The sequence below is a fragment of the Bubalus bubalis genome, chromosome 19, assembly GCF_019923935.1.
Source record: "Bubalus bubalis isolate 160015118507 breed Murrah chromosome 19, NDDB_SH_1, whole genome shotgun sequence".
Taxonomy (NCBI): domain Eukaryota; kingdom Metazoa; phylum Chordata; class Mammalia; order Artiodactyla; family Bovidae; genus Bubalus; species Bubalus bubalis.
This window is the reverse complement of record NC_059175.1, coordinates 19,822,968-19,842,220: the sequence shown is the minus strand read 5'-3', so window position 1 is coordinate 19,842,220 and position 19,253 is coordinate 19,822,968. Positions and strand designations below refer to the sequence as shown.

Here is a 19,253-nt window from a genome sequence, read left to right as displayed (position 1 = left end):
AATCTTAAGCCTAATAAAAAATGCTTTTCAACTCTAGCAAGTCTACACTTGGGAAGCTCATAAACTTTGTATCAAGAAAAGAAAGGTGCAGCTGCATGGCATCCTTTTACTCCAGAAGGCTTTCTTTCCATCCCTAAGTGAAGTTCACTTTCTTTGACCTCTGCCCTCCAAGACTCTCAAGAACATTCCAATACCAGAGGTTAGGCTCAGGAACATGTAGAAAACAACCCAGCCAAAGATCAACACCAAGGATATAGGGAACCCATCATTTTAAGATTTCCAGCTTCCACTGGAAATTCGGATGTGAGAGCCATACAAATGCTGTAATCTTCTCCCATCGTTTTGCTCAACTGGTTCCTTCACGTTCTTAACTTCCCTGACCACTCAACTAAAGTACATCTCCAGGAAACACACATACGTTAATTCAGCCTTTTGTGTAGTATTCTCTTCACTGGACTTACCATATTGGGAATCATTTTATTTGTTGCATACATGCTCAGTCACTTCAGTCGTGTCTGACTCTTTGTGACCCCATAGACTGTCGCCTGCCAGGCTCCTCTGTCCATGGAATTCTCCAGGCAAGAATACTGGAGTGGGTTGCCATGGCGTCCTCCAGGGGATCTTGCCAACCCAGGTATCGAACTCATGTCTCCTGCACTGGCAGGTGAGTTCTTAACCCTAAGCCACTGGGATGCATTGGTGTCTCCCTCTCTTCATCAAGCTTATGGAGTAAAAATAATTATTAAACATAATTAAAAATAATTATTTTTACTCCATAAGCTCCATGAAGTGAGGGATGCATCGATGTATCCTCAATGCCTGGCACATATCAAAAATCAAATATGTATTTGTCTTTACAGGAATACATAGAAACTTTGTTACTGTTGTTGTTTGGTCACTAAGTCATGTCTGATTTTGTGACTCCATGGACTGAGGCACGCCAGGCTCCCCTGTCCCCCACTAACTCCTGGAGTTTGCTCAAATTCATGTCCATCCAATTCAATGGATACAGAAACTCCCTGACACAAAACTAGAGCAAACTATCCTAAGCATATAGTCTGTCTGAACTATACTTTTTAAATAAAAAAGCATTTTATATCTCTAATCTTCTTGTGACATCACTGTAGACCACTATTAAAATGTAACTTATGCATGTTTAAGAATAGAAAAAGTAACATATTTCTAAATACTGTAATATTTAGAAAATAATATCTATTTTTAACAGAGCTATGTCAAAGAAGGTTTCAATCTAGATTTAGCTATAAATGAGGTTGATTTATTCCATATGCATGTAAATTTATTTAACAGAATAATAAGTTTAGATTAAGCCAAGATTTACATGTATTAATCTTCAAATTAAACAATAATTCGATTTTATTTAAAGCTGTTAATACTTTTTTTTCAGTAAAATTTCCATTGCTCTTTTACTTGTGAAATGTCATATACGTGTTATATCTTATACTATCATTTTGTTAAATGGTCAAATTCTTACATCCTAAAACAGCAACTTGTGTTTAAGAGTAACTTGAGCCAAAACTAAAATGAAAACTAACATAAGAACATAAATACAAAAACATGATTAGGAGTTTTCCCCTCTGAAAATTAATAAACTAACACTTATTTGATTTCTTGCATGCCCAGCACTGTGCCAAGTAAATACTTTCTAAGACGTCCTTCATTCAACCTTTCTAGGAACTCCAAGGATTATTTTTCCCCCCATACAAGATCACTCTGCTTGTAACTGGAGGAGCCTAGTTTTGAATTTGACCTGACTTCAGGACGCTCCCTACCTCTCCCCATCTCTATTGTTAGCAATTGCAAACTGCCTCTGAGTTTCAGCTCTATGGTACCATGTCCTGTATTTTCCTAAGGTCTAAAGAAATAGAAGTTCTTTGAATTCAGTCAAGCAGATAAGGTCTAGCATCAAAGTGATCTCATTAAACTAGCCATTAACTCTCACATGGAACACAAAAATGAATCTATTCCTGGTGCTGGAAGCTTAAGTGCTTTTGATTTCTTTCTATAAAACAGATAAAGGTTTTCTTAGACAACTAAGGGGAAAAAAAAAATGACTTTCTCTCAAAGATTCCAGATATTTTTACAGGCAGCATAACTTTCCATTGACCCACCGACCAGTAAAACCAACTCAGAGTTACTCAGAGTCACTCCCCAAAATCTCTTGTAAGTCATCAGAATTATTTTGAGGAGCCAGCCTTTATTTTCTATTACTCATAACTCATTTATTACAAGGAGTATTTCTTTCTCTCCACCAGTATGTTTGCATTTATTCAGGACGCTTATCCTAAATCAGAAATTGCTAGGATTGAGACCAAACTCGACAGAAGTTTTCATGGATTTAACTTCCTTTCCCAACAAATTTTATAGGAAATCACAAGTTTCAACATGAGTTGATAAGCAAGGCACTACCATTTCCTTATCAGAATAGCCAGAATAGATTGTCATACATTTAAAAAGATTTTCCTGAGAGGTTTTTTGTTGTTTGTTTGTTTGTTTGGTTGGTTTTCTTCTCTCCAAACAGGTGGACAGTCCAACTTGGGCCCTAAAGAATACAGAAAATCAAAGAGGATTTTAAAGCAACTTTTACTTAGAAATAGTTCAGAGAACAAAAGGTATTCATTTGATATTCAATTAAGTTTTTTGCCTTGAAGGCTAGAGCTCCTTTCTATGAATTTGAAATTTACAGAGTTGGTTACACTTATGCAATATTCAGGAAGCAACTGAGTGAACATGAAGTGCCTCGAGGGACTGGCACCAAGGGAATTTGGTCCTTTAAAACTGTGGAGAAGCCCAGGTTTGCATATGGAGGTCTGTATTTGTACTTTACCCACCTCCTGTGTAAAGATAAACTAGAAATAAAGACCTATAAAGGACAAGGATCATGGAAGCAAACAGGTTTGGTACTTCGAACAAATTATATAGTTTATCGAAGGAAATGATCTAAAATTTTGCTTTGATTATTGGAAACCAGCAATTTTTGACTATTAGGATATGACACATGAGTGAAATTTAAAAGAATGAACCTCTGTGCTTTATACATAAAATGATCACCAACTGACATAGAAAGTCAAATCACCAATAGAACAAAACTACAAGTGAAAAAAAATAAATGACTTATTTAAGAAGGGATGACAAAAGGGACAATACTGGGAGAAGTAGGAGATTCAAGGGAGAAATTAATTTATGATTCAATTAAAATCTTACAAGTCAATTTTGCAAAGTTTAAAATCATATAGTTTTTCTGACTACCTGCTCAAGTATATAAAAGTTATTTATGGACTGGCCACAATCCAGGCAGATTCTTTACCATCTAAGCCACCGGAGAAGCCCACTGAAAAGACAGGGTATACCAAATGTGGTAGATTCTAATGTTAGACTGAGTTCAAAATTAGTTAATACTAGAGAGCCAGAGCTGCTGTAATTGCTAACTGGACTACTGCTAAAATACCAGTAGCTCATATGTTTGGTGGGAATCATGTACTAATACAGTTCACTGTGAAAGTCTGATAATATTTGATATTTTGGTGGTAGGCAGGCTTTCCATTGTGTGGTCCCCTTGTATGGCAACTGTAATCCTTAAGAGCAAATTCTTTATACCAAACAACAATGGGACATGAATGCCATTTTCATCTGATTTCTAAATGGAATCTGGTCTCTGATAGTTCTTTCCAAAGCTCTTATTAGATCTCTATTTGATGAAATGACCGTATTTAGATTAATGCAGTTAAAGCCATGGATTATGCAAGATGTTTAAAGGAATATAACTGCACTCAACCATGGTAATAGTAAAATTTATTTTACTCAGTGCTGGCAAGCAAACTAGTAGTGGCCATTTGTGGAAAGGAAAAGCTTATTTTCCTTCATTTTCACTAATGTGAAACAGAGTCCTCAAACATTTAAAAAAAAATAACTAGGTACTATAAAAATGAATCTCCTGCACATTACCTGTGAAGACAGAAATTTTGGTAATAAGACAAATTATGTCAAATGTCAAGGTGGGTTAATTTTGTTTAAACTTCATTTTTTTCTATTTGATTTTCCTTCTCATGTTCTCTTCCTCTACATACATTAAAATTTCCTAGTTTATATGCGTTCTCTTTGAAAAATTAAATGCTAAATTCATCTAAATAAGAGAGAAATCTGCTGGTTCTAAAGCTTATTTAAATAAAATTAACTTAAACATTTAATTTGGCTGACATAGCCTTGTTAGGAGGTGATTAAATAAGCAATTTACCTAGAATGAAAATATTCCTCTAATCTCAGGGAAAATATTTTGGTTTAAAAAAATCAAATATCCCAGATTTATTTCATATTACCACACCCTAAATTCAAGTAGTCAGGTTTTTAAATTATTCTGTTCACTGCTGGATTTTTGAGAGCAACCAAACCACTCACTTTTAAACTATAAATGTATTTTGATCATGAAAGCAAAAAAAATCCTAGGGATATAGAAAACTGTAAAAGTAGAAATCTGGATTGGGAATCACTGGATTGGGAATTTTATGAAGGTGAGGGCTAATATTTCATCAATGTCTCTCTAAGACCCATCAGGGTGCCTGGAGCAGAACTGAGTTAATAAACATTGTTAAGTGAAGCAATGAAAAATATACCTTTATTTTTGCAACTAATAAAAGTGCTACAGAAACAAAACTCTTCTTTAAGAACAGTACATTTTAAGCTATAGAATCAGATTTCATGGTCAAGTGGCTAGAAAATGATCTTGTACCACACTAAAAACAAATCCTCAATTACAAAGGATTAAGACTTAATTTCTTAGTATTCCGAAAAATTTAAGTCTAGAAATGTGGTAAAGCTAAAAGCAACTTAATAGTGGGGAAAGTGCACAATCCAGGAAGGAATGCTCACCCAGACTTTGGAGGCCAGAGGTTAGGGCTCTAGGTCACACTTGGTCCCTGACTTAACATCCCAGCCATGGAGTCTGTCTGATGGGGTGGCTATGTTTCGCTTCAAAAGGCTGACAACGAAGCTGAAGTGAGCCTGAAGCAGTGGCTGTGGTCCTTGCCCCAAATAGGTCTCTCAGATGAAGAGAACACCAAATTGATAAAGAGTTAGAGAAAGTAGCTCAGACGGTAAAGCGTCTGCCTACAATGCAGGAGACCTGGCTTCGATCCCTGGGTCGGGAAGATCCCCTTGAGAAGGAAATGGCAACCCACTCCAGTAATTCATGCCTGGAAAAATCCCATGGACAGAGGAGCCTGGTGGGCTACAGTCCATGAGGTGGCAAAGAGTCGGACACGACTGAGCGACTTCACTTCACTTCTAGAGAAAGTCAACTGTATGTCAACTGGGAGATGAACGTGTACAGCATACATCAGCATCTGCACACGCCATTCATGGTTAGTTGATGGTCCTGAGATGGGTCACTCAGGCAAAGAGAAATGTTGAGGAAAACTGGGAAGGTGGATTCTATTAATAGACAGGAGACTCATGAGGGAATAAGAAGTGTTGAGACTGGAATTATCAATGAAGTTGGGAAAATAAGGGCAAAACCCACAGGAAAACAGGCAAACATCCTCTCTGATCTGATACTTTACAATTCTTCGCCACAGAGAGTAATTCTGCCTTCACAATTCAGTACAATTCTTAGCAGAGCGCCATCTATTAAAATAAAATTAAACATAAATACAGATTGGGACGTTTTCCTGGTGGTGTAACACGACTCCTTGTTCTCTCTGCATGCAACAGACAGATGCACAATCCTGCTGTTGGGATAGGCACTGTGCTGGGTACCCAGGTACAGAGATGAAAACACCCAGTCTACCCTACAACCCATTCACAGTCCCTGAGGACAGGCAGGCAAGACAGCAGTCAGTTGTTGCCATGCGCCAAGTGCTTTGCTAGAGAAATGGACCAGGTCTCCTGAACACAGAGAAGAACACCTTAATTCTGAATGGGAAGGCCAGGAAAGCTTCCCAGAAGAAATGCCCAGTGAGAGTGAATCTAAACAACAGCTTGCATGTGAAATTGTATTCAAATGATTACTACAAATTGACAACAGTTTTGAACTGAACTGATAGTTCTAAACACCAAACTGTGACCTACACAATTAGCATATTTTTACCCTGAATTTATATTTCAAACAAAAATTTGCTTAACTGTACATCAGTGAGAAATGAATGGACTACATACAACTACATCAACATGGGATACACTCTCAAACATCAATTAATTGGCAGGGAAAATAAAACCCACCAGCCACAAAACAGTACCAACTGTATTCATTCATTTTATATAAAACTCAGAAGTAGAAAATAGTATTCTGTGATTTTTTTTGAAATCAGGATAGTTGTTACACTTCGTGCTGGTGGGCAGTAGCTAAAAGGGCCACAAAGGTGGCTTTAGAGTTGTTGGTAGCATTATTTTTAATCAGGGTGGTGATTATAAAGGTGGCTACTGATAATAGGAATTACTAATTTTTCTTTTTTTTTTCTAGTTTGCAACATCCAAAAAGAGTAGTTATGGCTTATGACATGTACACATATTCTTCATAGGTGACAAATGACAAAAACATGTCAAAGCTTCTAAAAAATACACACAGATTTGTATGGATATATAAATACTGCTTTTGCTACAACTTAATTTTTGTGCAAATTTAATGGCAGAGTTAAAATGTAAAGAATTATTTTGAGACCATCAGGGCCACCTAAAATGCCAAGCAGCCCCATGATATCCCTCTTCTCTTTGGTGGCATAACCAAAAAGTTGGAAGCACTTTTTCTGAATCTCAGTGCAGCTCCCAGTATTATTCCACGTGGCCACTACTAATGGGCCACAGATGAAAATGATTAGCAATCTTGGTTTTAAACAAAGAGGATTGTCTATTTCCTTTGTTATTTACATGAGAAAGACATTACAATTAAGGACACATTTCATGTGTATTTCTAAGTCAGGGTATAATTTCACGGCTATGTACGTAAAATGATTTTCCCGATTATAAAAACACTTACAAAGGGATGTTTGCTAACAGTAAATCTGCTGATATTTTTGTGTTTTACATTACCATGGAAACACTTTCTGATTCATATACAATTAGACGCAATTTTAACAACAGGACTCAGATAAACAATCGGGACTATTTTTCTCAAGCAGAGATTCAGGGAATCTTTAGTGACCCAATTTTTTCCCTCAAGGTGGTGAGCCCCACCTTCAATCACACCTTTTAGCCCAAATAACAGTTGCTAATTATAACAAAGTAAAGCTTTTACACATTTTTTTATTGGTCACTACTCATAATAAAATAAGTACAGAGCAGAGACAATGGAATACTAATTGGCTGCTCTCACTAAACCACTGCATTTTCTACATTTCCAGCCTCTATGCTCTTCAGCTCATCCTGAAACTATACTCTGGGCCACAGGAACTGATCTAACCAAATCCCCTTTTTTGTATGTTGTCTTTCTAGATGGAGAAAGAGGCTCATGCTATGCTAGAATGGCAGAGTAAAAATAAACAGGAGTCCTACCCAGTCTGGGACCTGCTAAGGATGAGGAGACTCAGGCTATGCAGATAACAATCTGTATATTACACAACCCAGAAGGAATGTCAGGACTAGAGGAGCAGGGGATCTGGAAAGACAGTGAAGGCCTGGCAGTGAGGTACAGTAAGACTGAACCACCAGGTGGCAGAAAGTGAAGAAGAACTACAGAGCCACTTGATGAGGGCGAAAGAGAAGAGTGAAAAAGCTGGCTTGAAGTTCAGCATTAAAAAAAAAAAATGATCATTGCATCCCATCCCATCACTTCATGGCAAACAGATGCGGAAAAAGTGGAAACAGTGACAGATTTGATTTTCTTGGTCTCCAAAATCACTGCAGATGGTGACTGCAGCCATCAAATTAAAAGATGCTTACTCCTTGGAAGGTAAGCTATGACAAACCTAGACAGCATATGAAAAAAATCAGAGATATCACTTTGCCAACAAAGGTCTGCATAGTCAAAGCTATGGTTTTTCCAGTAATCATGTATGGATGTGAGAGTTGGACTATAAAAAAGGCTGAGCAATGAAGAATTGATGCTTCTGAACTGTGGTGCTGGAGAACTCTTGAGAGTCCGTTGGACTGCAAGGAAATCAAACCAGTCAATCCTAAAGGAAATCAACCCTAATATTCATTAGAATGACTGAGGCTGAAGCTGAAGCCCCTGATACTTTGGCCACCTGATGTGAAGAGCCAACTCACTGGAAAAGACGCTGATGCTGGGAAAGACTGAAGGCAAAACGAAAAGTGGGCAGCAGAGGATGAGATGGTTACAAAGCATCGATAGCTGACTCAATGGACACGAGTTTGAGCAAACTCCAGGAGACAGCGGAGGACAGAGCAGCCTGGTGTGTTGCAGCCCATGGGGTCACAGAGAGTCAGACTTACTGGCTGAACAACAACAAGCCCTTCTGGTGAGATTAACCCACTGCCTGGGACTGCTGTCCTAGAGGATTCTGACCTATTTTTAAATAACTAAATCAGAAGCATCTTAGCTTCCAACTGATCACTTTTTTCTCTGCTACCTTCTCTATATCATTTATTCTTCGACCCACCTGAATAGATCTTTGAAGCACAGTGTGATTTATCCAGAACACCTAGCTTTGTATAAAGACTCAGTTTGAGGTGTCCCAAGAAGACTGTCTCACAGAAAATAAGCTCTTATAGACTGAATCAGTTTCACCCTATAGTTCTTGATTATTTAAAAAGTCCCAATAATATACAAACTTGAAAAATGCATAATACAAGCTAACATTTCCTGATACAAAGAATCAGCTACTGTGCTAAGGATTTTAATTAATTTTAATTAAGTTAATTAACTTATCTGACATATTTACATATATAGCATTACTAAAGGTAACATTATGGGAATTCCCTGGCACTTCCAAGGCAGGGGATACAGGTTCGATCCCTGGTCAGGGGACTAAGATCCCACACGCTACACAGTGTGGCCCCCCCCCAAAAAAAATAATAATAGCATTTAGTAATTTTTAAAAGTATGTGAATCCATGAAATTCTCTTATTTACCATGCAATCTTGGGTAAGTTTTCCTCACTATTCTAGAAAATGAGGAATAATAATAATGTGTGCCTCACAGGATTTATAATGAGACTTGATGGAGTAATTCTTTTCAAACACACAGCCTGATATCTGTCACAGAAGCACTCAGTAAATAGCAATTATCATGATTTTTACTTCAGTGAGACTATGTTTTGGAGAAGAGAGAAGAGTAAAGTTACAATTTCAAGACATGAATTTTAGCAATTTAATAAGCTATGTGACTTCCAAAAAATGTTACTGATCAGAGTTTAGTTACCTGCGGAGGTCTTTGGACAAAGCACTGTCTTGAATTTCCTTCAGGAGATCATGGAGACCTCAACCTCTACCTCTCCATAAATATTCCTTCAATCCAACTTTGAAGTTGTGACAGAATTATCATGATATTAGCTAACTTCACAGACATAAGTTTAAGAATTACATTTAAGTACCATACAATAACCTTAGATATGCAGATGACACCACCCTTATGGCAGAAAGTGAAGAGGAACTAAAAAGCCTCTTGATGAAAGTGAAAGTGGAGAGTGAAAAAGTTGGCTTAAAGCTCAACATTCAGAAAATGAAGATCATGGCATCTGGTCCCATCACTTCATGGTAAATAGATGGGGAAACATTGGAAACAGTGTCAGACTTTATTTTGGGGGGCTCCAAAATCACTGCAGATGGTGATTGCAGCCATGAAATTAAAAGACGCTTAGTCCTTGGAAGGAAAGTTATGACCAACCTAGATAGCATATTGAAAAGCAGAGACATTACTTTGCCAAAAAGGTCCGTCTAGTCAAGGCTATGGTTTTTCCTGTGGTCATGTATGGATGTGAGAGTTGGACTGTGAAGAAAGCTGAGCACGGAAGAATTAATGCTTTTGAACTGTGGTGTTGGAGAAGACTCTTGAGAGTCCCTTGGACTGCAAGGAGATCCAACCAGTCCATTCTGAAGGAGATCAGCCCTGGGATTTCTTTGGAGGGAATGATGCTACAGCTGAAACTCCAGTACTTTGGCCACCTCATGTGAAGAGTTGACTCATTGGAAAAGACTCTGATGCTGGGAGGGGTTGGGGGCGGGAGGAGAAGGGGACAACAGAGGATGAGATGGCTGGATGGCATCACTGACTCGATGGACATGAGTCTGAGTGAACTCTGGGAGTTGGTGATAGACAGGGAGGCCTGGTGTGCTGTGATTCATGGGGTTGCAAAGAGTCAGACATGATTGAGCGACTGAATTGAACTGAACCATACAAATTATAAATGGAAATACTTTCACGAATTTACCTGACAAAGTTTTAGCTCTCTATTTGACTTCAAACTTTGTGTTTGAATTTTAAGAAAAATATTTCTCCAATAAAATCTGTTGCCACAAAAACACTGACATTGTTTCTAACCATTTTCTTGACCTTATTTGACTGGAAGTTAAAGACCAGCAAAACTTTTCCACTTCCAAAAATGGGGTCAGGGTGGGGAGAATTAGATTATAGGTTATTTTCTGTGGTCCTATTCATTTCCAAGAGTTTATGGTTCTACTAGCTGGTCAAATGCCAGAGAGGAAGAAAACTGCAATTTATAGTCAGATTGGGGGAGAGGGTCAATAAACTGAATGCATCAAGAACTAGCTAGATTTCTAGAGAATGAAGCTGGGCCAAAGTCCACCTTCCACGTCTCCATCCATCTCTATGGTCCATGGTGGAAGACTTGTGTGCACACTTTGAGAAAGAAGGCAGACAAATACAAAAGGTATTTGTTCTTGAGCTGTACACGGTTAAAAAGAGAACCTTGAAATAATCTAGGACAGAAAGGAAAGGCATAGAGCGGCAGCCTACTGACCACTTTTGCAATACTAGGAGGCAGAATCATGAGTGACCAAAGCAGTGGAGACAGTGGAGAAAACAGAATACAACGAAAACAGTACCACCACCACAAAACAAATGGGGTTTAGAATTAGACCATGTTTTCTTCAGCACTGTGATTTACGAGTTTTATCTCCTGTAATTATGAAGATAAAATGAACTAAATCATGTACAGCACCAATCCAGTGTCGACCAACAGCAGGTTCTCAATATTGTATATCTGTTATGTGGGTTCGATCCCTGGGTTGGGAAGATCCTCTGGAGGAGGAAATGGCAACCCACTCCAGCACTCTGAATCCCATCAACAAAGGAGCCTGGTGGGCTACAGTCCATGGGGTCACAAAGAGTCAGACATGACTGAACACGAACACACATGCACATATCATTACAATGGTCACCACTCTGGTTACCAATGTAGACTTAGCGGCTACTGTCCCAGCTAGCTGGTAATCCAGCTGCCAATCAGAGTTACCTGCTGTTCTATGACACATCTATAGCAGAGGAAACATCACAGCAGTGGTTGCCTGCCTGCCAGAATGCCATTGGTTAAAAGTTGACACGTTTTGCAGGAATTTATCCTAACTAAAACAGTTTCAGTCATATAAATCCTCTGACACAAAGAAGAAATTCTGTACCACATTGCAATGAAGTGAAATCACAGATGTTAGGAATTGTTATTTTCTGTATTCCATATATACATGAACATTTCATACATATTCATTTTAGAAAGTTGAATTTCTCGTCTTGAATGTATTTTAAACAGGACAGAGGCTCAGACACAATGGGAACACTCTTTTGCATGAAGCCTGAAAACAATTACACATTGAAACTATGTTTTACAGAACATTTCTTTTAACAAGTCACACTGGTACCACCCCCTTTACAATTCAAAATGAGTATTTTGCACTATGAAATGAAATGGAGAAGGAAATGGTAACCCACTCCAGTATTCTTGCCTGGAAAATCCCATGGACAGAAGAAACTGGCAGGCTACAGTCCATGAGGTCACAAAGAGTTGGACGCCAATTGAGCATATAAGATTAAAAAAGACCACAAAGTCACTTTACTCCATAAAGGAGAATCTACTTATCTACTGATTCACTACCCTGATAACTAGGAAGAAACGGGTTAAAATTTAAGCAAGGAAGATTAGTATTAGCTATAAACAAAACGTCTGAACTGTGTGGGCTGTAAAACATCAAAAACTTCTCCAGTAAGGAAGTTTCGGAAATTGTCACCTCAGTGTGCATATATTCTACACCTGGTTTCTAGTTTTCTAATTTCTTGTTCTCCCTCATGTAACAGAGAAATGGAAAGGATTGAAGTCGACTTTCTTTATCCTCTGGCAGAAGTTTTTAGTCCTGAGATGAAGGGGAGAAACAAACAAACAAATAAAAACCATTGCTACACGCAAGTTCATTACTAGAGCTGCTGCCGGAAGGTGGCAGTGTGATTAAACGGGGCAGGGCGCCAGATGGCGAGTGTCTGGTTTAGAATGGGCTGAAGTCCTTCCAGCCTCCCCTCTGACCTTCCTCTTATTTCTCTAGCCACTTCTTCAGATCTTTCCCATAATCTTCCCCTTATTGTTTCTCACTGTTATTCTGAAGAGCATCTTAGCTTAGCTTCCCCAATTCACATCCTCACCTATCACCCAGGGTGCTCCTACATGAGCCAACTGCCTAGGAAGGCTGAAGGTAGATAATAAAGGCGTAACATTCATATTTCCTCTGTTATGCTAAGAACTGCATCCACAGGTTCTGGAATTCTCTATATTCTCCATTCTTCTAAAAGACTTCCTAGTTTAGTCCAAACTTGACCACAGAGCAAGGCATTTAGAGAGTTGAGAATTAGAATTTCATAATTTAAGACTTTACAGAGTATCTGCAATCCATTCTGTGCTTCCCTGGCATTAAAATATATATATATATATATATATATATATATATATATATTAATGTCTTAAATAATATTCAAGCTACTTTAACCACTTTTCCTAAAAGCTGCTTATCTCTAGATCTGGGATTATCTCTAGGTCTATATCACCAGATGTGATACAAACTTAGAAAATGGGATCAAAAAGGTTTATTGCAGGTTCAAAGCTCTGAACCAATTTTGAAAATAGTCACTTCTCTAAGTCCAGTCACATTGTATAACTGGACAGGCAGAAATTACACAAATTCCATTTGTTTTCCCATTTGCAAAACCTTGTAAGATAAAAGATACAGAAAGGAAGATTTTGTATCTTTTTCAATGCTGAGTTAAAACGTTATGAAACTTCATACAAAGTTTGAGAACTTGTTTCTTACCTGACGCCTTACAGATCTTACAGAGAACAAAGTAAGACTTTCTAACAAAATTGGAAAGATGATCTGTTAGAACTGAGAAGCACTGACTTTTGCTCTTTATTTTCCTACAATAGGGAATAGATAACTTTATTTGTTACTGCTGCTGCTAAGTCGCTTCAGTCGTGTCCAACTCTGTGATTCCATAGATGGAAGCCCACCAGACTCCCCCATCCCTGGGATTCTCCAGGCAAGAACACTGGAGTGGGTTGCCATTTCCTTCTCTAATGCTTGAAAATGAAAAGTGAAAGTGAAGTCTCTCAGTCGTGTCCGACTCTTCGCGACCCCATGGACTGCAGCCTACCAGTCTCCTCCGTCCATGGGATTTTCCAGGCAAGAGTACTGGAGTGGGGTGCCATTGCCTTCTCCGAATCACAAAACCCTTTCAAATAGTTATTTTTCAATGCTCAGCACCAGCCTTAAACTTTGAAAGTGAAAGTCGCTCAGTAGTGTCCGACTCTTTGTGACCCCATGGACCATACAGTCCATGGAATTCCCCAGGCCAGAATACTGGAGTGAGTAGGCTTTCCTTTCTCCAGGGGATATTCCCAATCCAGGGATCGAAACCAGGTCTCCCGCATTGCAGGTGGATTCTTTATTAGCTGAGCCACAAGGGAAGCCCAAGAATACTGGAGTGGGTAGCCTATCCCTTCTCCAGCAGATCTTCCCCACCCAGGAATCGAACCGGGGTCTCCTGCATTGCAGGCAGGTTCTCTACCAACTGAGCTATCAGGGACCTTTATAGGCTATCATACCCCAGAAGGTCAACTTCCAACTTATCTTTTCAGTCACCCAATAGCTACCAAATATTTTAGTGCATTTGCTATATTCACAAGATAGATAATTTGACAGTCATCAAAAGTGATACTTATATAAATAGTGGTGGTAGTGATTTAGTCGCTCAGTTACGTCCGACACTTTGCAACCCCCGTAGACTGTAGCCTGCCAGACTCCTCCACCCATGGGATTTCCCAGGCAAGAATCCTGGACTGGTTAGCCGTTTCCTTCTCCAGGGAATCTCAGGTCTCCTACATTGCAGGCAATTCTTTACCTACTGAGCTACCAGGGAAGCCCAAAGAAAAAGAGCACTGCCTCTGAAGCAGAGAGGCATGGGATTGAACCTCAGCAGTTAAAGTGCCTTGTTCAAATTATTTTATCTCTTAGGTTCATTTCTTCATCTGTAAAATAGGGATTAACAACTCCTTCCTTTCAACATTATTACAAGAACTATACAAGATACTATATTTAAAATTTTCCACAGAGTTCTCATTCATAAGAGACTTGACAAAATGAAAGCTAGAAATATTATTATTAGAAAACTGCATGATGAAGTGGAGCACAGAACTAATATTTACAACAGTTCAAGATATGTAAGTAAAAAAAAAAAAATGAGAATAGTTGAGGCTAGGATACCAGGGGTTAAAACTAATTTTCCCTCCAAAATATTATTGTCATTACATCTTTTTATTTTCAGTTAGAAAAGTAGTAGTTTTACTATAATCATGAAGCCAAAATAAGAATTTTCAGTCAGCCTGAACTCTTATAACTTTAGGAGAATAGAGTTAATAGAAAAGAACAATCATTTATTGATCTGAGAAGCAATTTTTTTAGGAAGTTATATCTGCTCACTACTGAAATGCTTATTTGCCGTATTTTGGACACTGAGCAAATTATTGCTTATCAGATATACAGATGGCTACACATATAAAGATGAGTTTGCTAATGCACATGGTAGTTATATTTTTAATATATTTAAAATCATATATCATAATTCCTTGATGAAAAGGTGCATATAATATAGTAAAAGAATATATATTCAGAAGAATGAAAATCACCCTGCGTCCATTCTGGCCATTTTTACTCTAGAAGGTAACCACTACTAAAGGCTTGGAAAACACCCTTCCAGGCTTATTTTCTATGTCTATAAACCTAAGTAAAAATTTTACATATTTAATAATCTGCTTCAAAACTTACTTTATAAAAAGACTCACAGGCATATCTTAGGCAATAGCATCTTCTCCCCACCAGATTACACAATGAACAATCTTAAATATCACAAGTATATGCCAAATAATGAACAGCAGAAAAGAACAAAGTCCAGTTTTATTGATCAAAGTTTTCTATATTTATATTTGTAAGGATAATTATTTTTCATTTAAATTGAATTATATAAGTCTTGGTTAGATTAATGAGAACTATCTCTGGGATATATTTGTAAGTGGTAAAATGCTACAGAATCATAATTTTATTATAATATATAACTGCTGACTGTATCTAAATTGAAGACATGGGAAATTAAAATATTTATGGATATGTAACTGCCTCTTTGTTTTCTCACAGAGAATTTAAAGGTGAACTATTACTACCAAAATGCCTGAAACAGAAAGGCAAAATAAATGATTTTGCTAGTTTTATTAACTGATGAGCATAAGAAAACATATAGATCATGTTTTTCTCAATTTCTAGCAGATATTTAAAGGAATGCAAAAGGATTAATACCACAATTAAATTCTTTTAGAACCTGTCACAGAGTAGGTAGTCAATAAATGTACCTATTGAAAAAATAAAAACAACCTAGTATATATCCTTATTATATAATACTTTATATATATTTAAAATATTATATAATAAGGAAAGAGATCAATTTCAAGATTATTTTTATCTTGTTTTTAGAAATTAATAGAATTTTAACTATAAGTAAAAGGCTTGTTATTTAAGCAGATGAACCAGGAGGAAGGATATATAATATCATTAGGAGTTTGTCATGAAATCCTCTTTTAAAATGTGAGTATCTCAAAGGGATTCAGTCAGGGCTGTAAATAACAAGTTCGTGTGGATTGTTTTTATGGTAGTGGTTGGAAAGAAACAGGAAAAAAGCAAAAGAATAGTAATCTGAAGCACTGGGTCCTTGCAAAAGGCAATTAGCAAACTGTCCGGAAGCATCCAAAGAGAAAATAGACAGTCATAGAAAAAAGGGGGCAATGGAACAGACAAGATTTACATAAGTAGCATTAAGATAGTAAAGGCAAAAGATGATTCTCCCAAAAGAAAGTATTCTCAAGCACAGAACGAAATAAAATCATCTGAAAAAGGAATATTTACTTGGTCTCTCTAGTGGGAAGTCAGTTGTTAAGAGGATGAAGTAGGTTTTGGTTTCTGAAAAGGAAAGGGGTTAGGGGTGGGGGTTAAGAGGACACCATCCTACTGAATTGTCGGGGGCAAGTATGTACCGAGGTACAGGGAGCCGAAGGGCTGCTTTTTTTTGTTAATCAAGTAAACATCTATATATATATGTGTGTGTGTGTGTACACATATACACACGTGTGTTTCCTCTCTACACCTAGTCTATAATCTATGTTGATTGTACTGTTTAAAAATATAAATATAAATAAATGTGTTATACAGAAATTGAAGGATAAAGGGATAATAAAACAGTTAAACTATAACTACAGTGATTACAACCTCAGGTCAATGATTCAGAGACAGCAGTGATATACCCAAACAGTTACATTATTAATAAGACAGAGGTAAGAGGGAGGTTTCCATAGTGTGCCATCAGGGACCATTAGCATAAAGAGAGGCATTTACTTCTTACATAAACACCATCTAAACCAAACACTACTCAAACTATTTAAAATTCAATGGAACAATATACACATTCATATTTTAAAACATATACTTTGAACTGTGGCCCTATTTATGACCTTACATAACACAGAATAATCAAATAGAATAGTTGTGGATAAAAATAGACTATGATAACCTCAGAGGAGTAAAGGATGTGGATGTTACTGAACACTGAAATGCACCAAGTGTTGCTGATTGACTGGATCCTAAATTTGGAGCTAAGTCTCCTGGCGTTTGAGACAGAAACAGCAAATAGGTTGGTTAAATACTATTTATTCATGCATAAGAGCCTGTTTTCACATAGGCAGGACAGAAATCACAAGTGAATAAAATTCACTTATAAATTCTGATTACCCATTTATATTAGAGATTTATATTAGTTATGGCAACTATAAAAGGATTCTAAGTATTTTCCAGTATTTATTATTTGGCATAAAAGAGCCATACAAGTTTAGTTGCAGATGCAACCTTTTCTTTAAATAAACTCAAGGAGGAATTTATCACATGTATTCATTTATTTTTTAAAAAATCACAGTTGATATGAGATCAAATCTGCATCTATGGTTTATTAAAACTCACAGAAATACCACTGCAGGACAATTCTTGATTCTAGTCCCCTACAAAACAGCAGTACAATAACAGCAAATGATAACCCAACCTCATAAATGTGGACTGAATTCCCTATACAAATAATGTAAGTATTTATTTGTGTGTCTGCCTGCTCAAATAATTATATGTAGAGCATCTTACCTGCTTGCTTCCAGCCTTTCCTCAACACCTGCCTTCACTCATTGCTTTTAATTCTCCTGTCTAAAGGATTCTTTCCATTTCAAAAAGATGAGCTTATTTATATATTTACAATCAATCAATCACTAAGATAAACAAAATAAAATTAACCTCTGAAACAGCCATAAAAATATTTTTGTAAATAGCTGTATTAGACACAAAAGTTACTTATTGAGAAACTATTCCTTAAGGATTATGTGCATACAGCCATATCAAATACTGAAGAAATAGTAGAACTAAATATTAGAATAAACTGAAGTTAATATACTTTTTATTAAGATGAAAACACTAAAATTACTAAAAAGAACCCCACAAAATTATCAAGGAACATTATTAACAAAATAAAACAGGAGATTCCTGAATGATAAGCAACTTGATATACATTTAGTCATATAATTAAATTCAAGTTGGTTATATGATTAAAATGTAAAACATTATTAATTATTTTAATACTCGTGTGCTAAAAGCTAAAGTACTACTTCTAAAGACCACAGCAAAGATCGTTAACTACTAGCCTGCTTGTCTATCTAGGCAAGAGAAATAAGAAAACATGCAGGCAGATCAGACAGTGAAAAATGGTAAGTTTTCATTTTCTAAACTTCCAAGGTTTTTGCAAGGTTCCTTCCTCTTCTAAAACTTGTCACCAAATGAATTGCTATGGTCCATGAGGGCCAAAAAAAAAAAAAAAGTGTGAGCACCCTTGTTTTTAGAGTAAACAAAACCGAGCAACAAAGTAGAGTGTGAGTGTCACGGACACTGTGCTCTTTCTTACAAAGCCCTATCATCATACCTAACTCTTCCACCTTGTCAGCAATTACTAAATACTCCACGATTACGTCCATCTTTAAATGAAAGAAGGGGAGAAGCAGGAGAGAAAAGCACGTTACCACACTCCCTCTGAAGTCCTCAGGGAACTTGTAGACCGGGATCTTGGCTTCATGATAATACTCATTTTGGAGGAAAAAGAAAAAAAAAAAAACTCTTCAAGAATTCTGATTAATACATTTCAGCTGTGTTTCTACAAAGATGGCTTGAAATATATTCCATTTTCAAGAGAGGTTGTTTGAAGAAATCCAAATTTCCCGGAATCCAATTTCTGTCCCCAGTCCAGAACAGAGAGAGGTTTCTAAGACACAGAAGCTTTTTCCTCTTTCATACTGAATTTACTCCATCACCAGGCTGTTCGGAAGTGACAGTTTGTTTTCTGCTTTGCACTGCCAAGGGAGGAACTGGATTTTGAATCTATTCTTCATCTGGTCACAAGGGTAACCAACAGAGTGAAAAAGCCACTTGATCGCATCTTTTTTGCATTTCCACAATACCAGGATTAATGGTTTCCGACCGTCTAAAAGTGCTCAGGTTAGAGAAAAGGAAACAGAAATGACCGCGAGGTACAGTAACGACACCGGAGAGCTGTCAGGGAAGTTCCATTTCAGGGCGACCACAAAAAAACACTCCTCTCGGGGGAGCCAAGAAGTCAGAGGGAACAAAGCTCTCCACACTTGAGTTGGGCTCACTGTTGTACCTGCGAACGTAATTTCCGCTGTGTCCCCTGATTAGAATCTGACTCCATGCCTTTGTGAATGAGA

General features: G+C 37.3%; 1 protein-coding gene across 17 annotated transcripts in view; it reads right to left on the bottom strand.

Annotated features, from left to right (window-relative positions):
* The window catches only part of PDE4D (phosphodiesterase 4D), a 1,672,581-nt gene that overhangs the window by 280,401 nt on the left and 1,372,927 nt on the right, over positions 1 to 19,253 (bottom strand). The window contains exon 1 of one of the 17 annotated variants that reach the window (XM_006064841.4): positions 18,552 to 19,225. The exons of the other annotated variants lie outside the window; for them this stretch is intronic. Within the exon in view, the coding sequence (XP_006064903.1) occupies positions 18,552 to 18,616 (65 nt within the window). The 5' untranslated portion in view covers positions 18,617 to 19,225. Of the gene's footprint in view, positions 1 to 18,551; positions 19,226 to 19,253 lie in introns of those variants that run through there. 17 annotated transcript variants of the gene reach the window in all.